General features: G+C 37.2%; 1 protein-coding gene across 2 annotated transcripts in view; it reads left to right on the top strand.

Annotated features, from left to right (window-relative positions):
- The window catches only part of SMS (spermine synthase), a 32,188-nt gene extending 27,075 nt beyond the window's left edge, over window positions 1-5,113 (top strand). Inside the window, exons 11-12 of one of the 2 annotated variants that reach the window (XM_063126471.1) lie at window positions 668-722; window positions 3,511-5,113. In XM_063126471.1, coding sequence (XP_062982541.1) covers window positions 668-710 — 43 coding nt within the window. In that variant the 3' untranslated portion in view covers window positions 711-722; window positions 3,511-5,113. Of the gene's footprint in view, window positions 1-667 lie in introns of both variants that reach the window. The other variant, XM_063126470.1, reaches the window with a different exon arrangement.
- Window positions 5,114-8,956: the final 3,843 nt, after the last annotated feature.

Below are 8,956 nucleotides of genomic sequence, written 5' to 3' on the forward strand. Positions count from 1 at the left end.
GGCTACCATAACCTTAAATCCAGCTATTGTTACTTTTATTCCCAAAATGTAGCATAGTTTGATATGAGTTGAAGGGCTTTATTAAATCCGCAGGAAGCCTTGGCAATAATACTAATTTTATTTTATTTTTAATTACAGAATTGAGAACTGAAATGATGTACTACAGAGTCAATATGCTATCTGTGTTACACCGTAGCACCTTTGCTATCCTTTCACCTGGGAAGCAAGCTTTAATGGGTCGTGATTGTTTCCCTACCCCCACTTTAATGGATAGCCTCCATTACGCATGTGCACATACATTTGCTTTTACCACATTTCCTGTTTTCCATCATAATAGCAAAAACACCCTGGTAAAGAGGTAGCTGGTAAGAAAGAGAGTAAACTTTAGCCATTTCCTAATGAAACATCAGGGAATTTCCCACCAACGTGCCATGAAGTAATGATACATGCATTTGAAATATATTTGTGTGTGTATGTGTTTATTAATGTGAGGATTTTAATTTTTAAATATTATATACATAACTCCTGAATGATGGTAACATGTCTTCCTTTTATTCTGATGCAGTGCAGCTTTATGATGAAAAGGCGTTTTACTTCTCTTTGGAAACTGCCCTTGTGACAATGTGCAAAATATTTATTGATTTGATTCCTTGACATTTTTTTTTAGATGGGTATTTTATACTATTTGGAAGAAGAGGACTGATGTTTGAAGCTCAAGCAAGGTCCACATGCCACACATGCTGCATGAAGCGTGTAGACTTGCCACATGCTTTGTCTTGGCATCTTGAATCTTTTAAATTATATGCTGTAGATGATACTGAAACATAGTCATGCTATCAATTTGTGAATTCTTTAAATGTTTTTATTATTATTTTTAATTTAAAAGCAAATGGAAAATGTATATTTTGATGAGCTAGGGTGTTATTTTTTTGAAAGTCAGCTTAGATGAATTAGCAGCGAAGCTATAGCTGCTGAATGCACTGAACCGTTAGAATGTGATCATTTTATTATTTTTATTTTAGATCTTTGAATACCAATTTTAAAAGACAACATTAGCATTTCAGTGTGATCCTCTAGATTTTTTTTCCCTTTGGAGACTAATCAGTTTAATATAGACTTAAACGTTTTGTTTTGTTAAATGATCAATGTGCTTCCAATAGAGGAATTAAGGGCAGACTTTTTTTAAGGATACTCTCTGGCCCATTGGGATGTTATAAATCAGACTTCACCAACCTGGGGGCCTACAGATGTCTTGGACTGCAATCCCCATCATGAGAGTTGCAGTCCAACATATCTAGCGACCACCAGGTTGGGGAAGCCTGTTATAAAGCTACCATGAGAAGACTCATGATGTTTTCTTATGATGAATCTTGATTCTAACCTACATGAGTTGAGAGCTATCATTTAACTTTCTGTGGGCCTTTCAGATAAGCAAATGCTCAATCTCAACTATGAAGATTTGTTCAGAAGAAAAGTTCATCAGAACCCAAATGATGAGGCAGAAAGTTATGTTGTGGTGACTTTGCTTCATCAGAATTAACATGAATTGGGCCTAGTCCTTAGTTATAAAGGGAAGGAGCTAACTTTAGATTTTATTCGTCATCTGAGTTGGACTATTTTTTGTCTTCACCAACCTGGTGCTCTCCAGACCTGTTGAATTACAATCTCATCATCCAAGTCACCATAGTCAGTGGATAATACTTTCTATGGGTAATGGAAGATATAGTCCAATATGTTTGGAGGGCACCACGTTGGGGAAAGCTGCTGAAGACTTTTCAATACAAAAGGGTGAAATGATCTTGGGCTAAATTCAGATTTAATCATACTTTGAATAGACTCTTTGAAATCAATGGGGCAGATAAGTCGTGGCTAATAGGTCCCATTGATTTCAATGTATCTACTCATAAGTACGGCTAAATTTGGATTCAATCCCCTATGTTCTCATTCATAAAGAGATTTACAACATACTTAATTCTGGTATAATGCCATTAAGTTAAACTGTCTAAGTTGTTAGTAAAGTGTTGTTCAAATCAGTTAGCCCCTGTTATATTTATGATAATTAGGGAGGAATAGTAGATCAAACAGATACTGTTGGCACTATAAAATAAGACTTGAATTGCTTCCCCAACCCATCAAGTTCATTCTAAGAAGCTGAATCACATATGAGAGTACTTTTATTGGTTATACACACCTTTAACTTTAGTGTTAATGTTCCTGAAGTATGAAAGGTCATTGAAAAGGGAAAATTAGATAATTCGGGTACATTGTGCTGGAAAGTTCTCCTTTACTAGCCCTATAGACATGAATGGAAGTTGAGCTCAAGAATACAGAATGTGCTCCATTCTTTTTAGCATGGTCTGTGCAGGAGAAGTTTCTGGTGGATTGTGTCACTGAGAGTCTTTTGCATCTTGTATTTATATTTTGTGCATGTCTGTACTAGAGTCAGTTGAGTCCAGCCATATGGATGGAATGAATCTTGTGACTGACCCTAAAGCATCACTAGCCCATACACTGTGTTTGCGTATGCATGTTGAAATATCTATTAGATTGATTGCATTTGTACCTTTTACCCACCTTGTCTGCTTCTGCACATGGTGTGAAATTATATTTTTGTAAAATTATTTTGTCTGCTGATTGATCATTTGCTTATAAGTTTGCTATAAGCAGATTCTTAAAGTAGCTCAGAAATGCACCCTTATTGTAGAGTTTGTGGAGAGAGAGAGAGAGAGTGAATTAAGATGTACCATCCTTTTCTTGTCTTTTTAAGATCTTTCAACAAAATTATCCTCCTTCCCCCGCTGAAACATTTGCGTTTCATTTACTCACAGTACTAGAAAAAGGACAGTACCTAGACCAGCCTTCTCTAACATCCTTAAACTGTTAGACCATAATTCCTATTGTCCCCAGAGAGCAGGCTGTGGGATGTGGGGGTTGTAATCCAACACATCTGGAGGGCTGACCTAGACATGGGCTTACTTCCAAGTAATCACAAAATGAGCAAGTTTCCCCACCCTTCCCCTCATTGTGAAAAGTCCTACACATTTTGCACAATTCTCTTTCTCCAGAGATAGTTTGTTCCTATTTAGAAAAGAGAGCATAGTCCTTTATAACCCTTTATAGTCCATGAAGGAACTCTGCAATGAGGTAAAGCATTTCTTGAAACACTGGCAAAATGTCACTTTAGGCTTCTTTTGTGCTAACAAAATGGGCATATGAAGGTAGGCCTATAATTCGAAACTCCTGAATTACACGTCTATGCATTGAAACTACCTAATAAGCCATTTGAATCTCTGTATCATTAAAATAATTTTAGAACTTCTCAATGGTAAAGAGCAAACTTCATTCAGGTCAGACCATTTCCTACTTGTTGAAAACATGCACAGAAAGTGCAGACCAACCCCTCCCCCCTGTTAAAAATACAACTCTGCCACATTTATACTGAATTATTTCCCTGCTTTTGAATAGAATGGTAATAGCTTAGATAGAATCCTTTATTTCTTTCCCTTATAGACTGATGATATAACACACAAAATCAGAGAGAGACTACAATAAACAGACATAATGTTGTTTTCAGAATTGGTTTCGAAGAAACTTCAACATATATGTTTGTAACCTCGATGTACTTCAAAAGATACTATTTTCTGAAATAAACATGTTGTTTTGGGATTATGCAATGCTTGTATCTTGGAAGTAATAGCCACCTTCTTAGAAAAGTAGAAGAATTTTTCTCTCACCCTCCTAAGTATCGATGTTAAGATTATATAATGTCTCCAATACTTATACTAAAAAAACAACTACTAGATAATTTCTTAGGCTTTTGTTTTGTGATTGAAACCAGCATAGTTTTACATGATTTGTGGTAATTTATAGTCAATTTTCAGAAATTCTCCAGAAGAAGAATTTCAGAAAGCAGAGTAAAATATTGGCTAAGAATAATGTGTTTGTATCCCCACCCCCACCCCATTCTTGTCTTAGTTACTATATAGAATGGAGTTAAATACACTGCTAATTTTGGAGGAGGAACATGTTGACACTTCATTTTCTTATATAGAGAGAGATCCAGTTTGCACAATCACTGCTGCTCACTGTGGCTCGTTTAAGCCGTGATGAGCTATGGTACATCCTGGGCAGTTTTTGAATATTCAAGCCATGGGTTGTAGGGGTTGTGCAAGGGTTAAACAACCCTTTCATAACCCTAGAACGGGCCATGGGTTATGCAAGGGTGGTTTAAACCTTGCACAACCCCCACACTGCCCAGGTTTGGGCCACCTGACAAGCCATGGCCATGACTTGAATATTCAAAATCACCATCGGCATATGCTGCAGCCGACTGTGGGTTAAATAAGCCACAGTGGGGGTTTGATCATGTGAACTGGTCCTGAGACTTTATGGCATAGTGTTTGATTTGTGTGGTGATAAAGGGATATTGTAGTGTTACCTCCTGACACATTCTAATAGATAGAAGCAAGGTTAGTCTTAAATCTGGTATGAACTGAGGAGCAAAAATAGATGAGAAATAACATCATTTGAAAAGCTGACTAATACATGTGTCATTCTCTCAGTAAAAGGGAAATAATGGAGGGTAATGCGTTTTTATAAAATAGTTTTGTGTTGAATATCATTATAACATAGATGTGTGTGTTTATAAGAAAAATGGTATAAACTGAACATCTCTCCCCACACCCCTTTTCCCTATTACTGCTTGAATAGACTGAGGAAATGTTTGAATAAACTGTTGTCACTCTTTATTTATATATGCTTGTTGCTATACTATGCAGTATGAAATTTCACATTTTTTCTTTTTGGATGTTAAGAATTTAGGGAAAAAACTCTGTAGCAGTTTAACACTTTTTAATTTTACACATGAAACTGAATGGAACATCCATTGTGAGTGCCTCACTACACAAGCAGATCAATCCCAAAAATGGTTGGCGTGGTGTCTCTCTTAATTCTTTGCACTAAATGCTGCTTCCATCTAATAGTGAAATTTGAGTATTTAAAAAAAAGTTTGATAACTCATCTGATTTTGCTGAAAGATAACTGCTGGTTGTTGTATCAACTGCACTAGTAACAGTGCATATATTCAAATAAAGGTACGCTGCTATTAACCGTGCTGGCTGAATTGTTAAAATGACTTTGGGTTCTACAATACAGTAGCTAAAAATGCACTCATAATCTCCTCCTCCTCCTTATCCCAGTCGTATATACAATTAACTAGGAGTAAGCCCCATTAAACACAGTGGGCACTTCTGAGTAAACATGCATAGCTTTATATTGTGTAGATAAAATAGATAACATCAGAAGTCACTCTTTTGCCACTTGCACTTGTTTTGTTGTGATGATGATAATGATGATGATTTATTACTATATACCGCCCCATAGCCAAAGCTCTCTGGGCGAGTTACAAAATGATCTCAAAGAATGACTGGGTTCCCTCAACACTGTAACCCACACTCAGTGTTTGAATGTGGATTGTTGTTGAACTATCATTGTGTTGCCTGAACCTAGCCATGTTAACCAACCTTGGCTTGTTAACCATAAACAATCCACAGTTCACACCACAACAAACTATGGGTTCTCAGGGTGGCTTGTTTGAGTAGAATAAGCCATCCTATGGAAAACATGCTGGGTTCACAGAACATGACAACCCCTGATTCAATGACAACCCACACTCAACCTTATTGTGTTGTGTGAACCCAATCAATGTGAAGTTGACTAGCCTACAATACTGTTGCAGTATCTCCCGAATCTCTAACAGAAGTGTTACTGTTCAGGGCTCCAACCAGCTGCTGGAACAGGAGCCTGAGCAGCGCAATCTATAAAAGTCTCAGAAGTAAGTCGCATTGTCTTCAATGGATTAACTCCCAACTAAGTGGGTGTAGGTTTGTAGCCTTATAACGTTAAAATTTAGAGCTTACAAGGGGAGCTCTCAGGATGGGGTGAGGGGTGGGGAAGAGAAAAGTTGTCTTCCCTTCCCCTTCTTCCTGAAACTGCTCTGTATAGACTATGTGTGTAGGGTGTATGTGTTAACCAAATGGTGCATAAACCATAGGATACTCGGATATTGCCACTTCAGACAGCATGCAGAACACTTGTGCTCCATTGGCTTGTATGCACCCACATCTTTTTCAAAAGTTCCTCCTTTCCAATTACCTTTTTCACATGAAAAAAGGCCATGAACACCTCTGTACTCCTGTTCTCAGCTATCAACTATAATAAAATTCACGCCCAAAGTGACAGTCTCTCACCCACCCAGGTTTGCTATTGGATGGAATAATAGAACATACATTGTGCATAACTACCCAGAAGTATAAAAAGGTGCAATATACAGTAATTCCTTAAATGTACATAAAGGTGATGTGCAAAGTTCATAAAATAGTAAGAATCACTCAAAAGTATTCTCATGTAGGTGTATAAATTGCACTCGTGTTGCCAATTTTATCATGGCTTTTTTTTTAAAGCATTGCTTACTCATGAAAGCAATATATATGTCCCTGATAAATATTAAAATAAATCAGCCAATTATAAAAATATGCAAGATGCTAAGATACGATACAAAAAGATGCAGCCATATACAAAAAGAACAATTTGAAGAAAATCTAATCCTTTGAAATACGGATTTTTCCATGCATGTTGACGATACCATGGACTGACAAATGAGGAGGTACTACATAGCAAACAGAATTAATACATACTATCAAAAGAAGAAATTGCAATATCTTGGTTATACTATCCGTAGTGTGACAATACTAGTTTTTATTATTAGTTTTATTGTCCCCCATGCTGGTTGGCCTTTCCCCTCCCTATGTGTTTGTTATTGTGATTTTAGAATGTAAGCCATATGGCAGGGTTTTTTGGATTCTGTTTTATTTTGTTCTGTACAGCACCATGAAAGTTGATGGCGCTATATAAATAAATAATAACTATCCGAGGAGAAAAATACACTATAATCCAATTTATTATGCAAGGGAAATGTTGAAGGAAAAAGATCGCTGGGAAGAAGACAAACATGGTTAAAGCACTTGAGGGAATGGCATAGCTGTACTTGTATACAATTATTAGAGCAGTGTCATCTAAAATAAAAATAGCTGTAATGATAGCTAACCTCTGATCATCAGAGAAGGCACCTTAATGCTAGGTGGCATTGCCATTGGAATAGTTTGCTAGAATGTCTGATTGCATTATGCAAACTATACCCCTCCTGTCTCTCATAACACAAAATCAAACTTTTGGTAAAGGAAGGCTCACCCATTTCTTGGGTGAGGATATAGCCATTTGTAACCAGTTAGGAGATGTTCTGCCTCTTCCTGACCTTGGAAGAACTTTCAGTCAGTAGAAAATTGCTCAGAACATTTATGGAGATGTGATCACTTAGATTTCCCCCCCTCAAAGTGTGGCTTTTTATTATTCAATCATTTTGGAAGAAACCTTGCAAAATTTGATCACCTGAAACTACTATTGGAATGCACTGCATTGAGTGACTTCTGCTTTAGTTGTTGTCGTTCTGTGAACTTGCACCTCACATCTGTGCTCTTGGCACACATCCCCTCCTCTTCTAGTCCATTCATATGGATTTTTTTAAAAATATGAAATTAAGGCAACCCTCTTTTTTCCTTTCATTTTCTTCTAACTCACCCATCTTTTCTCTGCAAGATTTTAACAGCGATGTGGAGCTGTATCTATCTGCAATCAAGGTTTTTGATATAGCTAGAATAAGTGACAATGGCAACAATTTTCTGGTCAGTTGCTATTGGATAATCTGTTCCTCTTTGGTACCAATTTCATAACAATTCTTCATAGCCATATTCCCACATGTGGCAAAGACAGTGATAGATGACAAACAACAGCTCATGGGAATAAGAACCCATGAAGCTGCCTTACACAGAGTCTTTCCATTGGTCTAGCTAGCTCAGTACTGGCAGTGGTTCTCTAAGGTTTCCTAGCCCTATGTAGAGATGCCTGGGATTGAACCTCCGACCTTCTGCACGGCAATAAAGGTTTTGGTGTAGATGTCATCAAACAAATAGCGCTGGTATATGACCACCAATGGATCCCTTGCCATACAGTTTCATTACCATGGTACAAATGTTGGGAGAGTTTCTTATGGCGCATATGAATTGCATCCCAGCATGGGTAACCTGTGGCTATCCAGATTTTGGGCATGTTGCTGTGTCTGACGAGAGTCAGAGTCCAGTAACATCTGGAAGGCCACAAATTCTGCCACCCAGTTAGGACAGAACCCTTGTTCCTTTATGCGTTATTTTAATTTGAAAACACGCTAATATAGTGCTGTTGTGTGATAGTACTTATTTCCAATGCAAGGATCTGCACAACAACCCCCTTGAATCACCTAGTATTTCATTATTCTAGCATTCACATTTCTAACGTTTGTTCAGAATACATGGTCTATTCGTACAGGTCAATCCTAGAAATAGGAATGAGAAAATGTTCCCTTAATAGGTACGTTTATACATCTAAAAGAATAAGTGAAAAATTAAGCTCTTGGGCCTCCCTTGTTTATTGATATTTAAACAATTCGATGGACATTCTGCTCAGTTTTTCCATTGGTCTTGGGTAAAAATAATAATAAAAAACTTTAAGAAGACATTGCTGCATTCTTTATACAGGCTACTGCTATTCTTCCGTGAGTGTTTTCAGATAGAAACATTACGGGAAGTGTCAGCAAAGGCTTGACCTGAAACATAGCAATTTGGGTTGCCAGGATAATTATATTTAGTTCTTTAATGTTCAGTTTTTGTGGATTTTGTTTTTTTTTTAAAGGAAAGCAAACGTTTGGCCTCATTTATTCCATCCTGTGGGGGTTTGCGTGGTGTTTTCAATAACAGCTACCTTGACTGTAAGCATTCCAGCAACAAAAAGCCTTTTAAATCCTGGACATATTCAGACTAGAGATCATAGCTGCATGCCTTTTTATTCTCATAAATTTCAACAAGTG

Source organism: Elgaria multicarinata, chromosome 5 (genome assembly GCF_023053635.1).
Source record: "Elgaria multicarinata webbii isolate HBS135686 ecotype San Diego chromosome 5, rElgMul1.1.pri, whole genome shotgun sequence".
Lineage (NCBI taxonomy): Eukaryota > Metazoa > Chordata > Lepidosauria > Squamata > Anguidae > Elgaria > Elgaria multicarinata.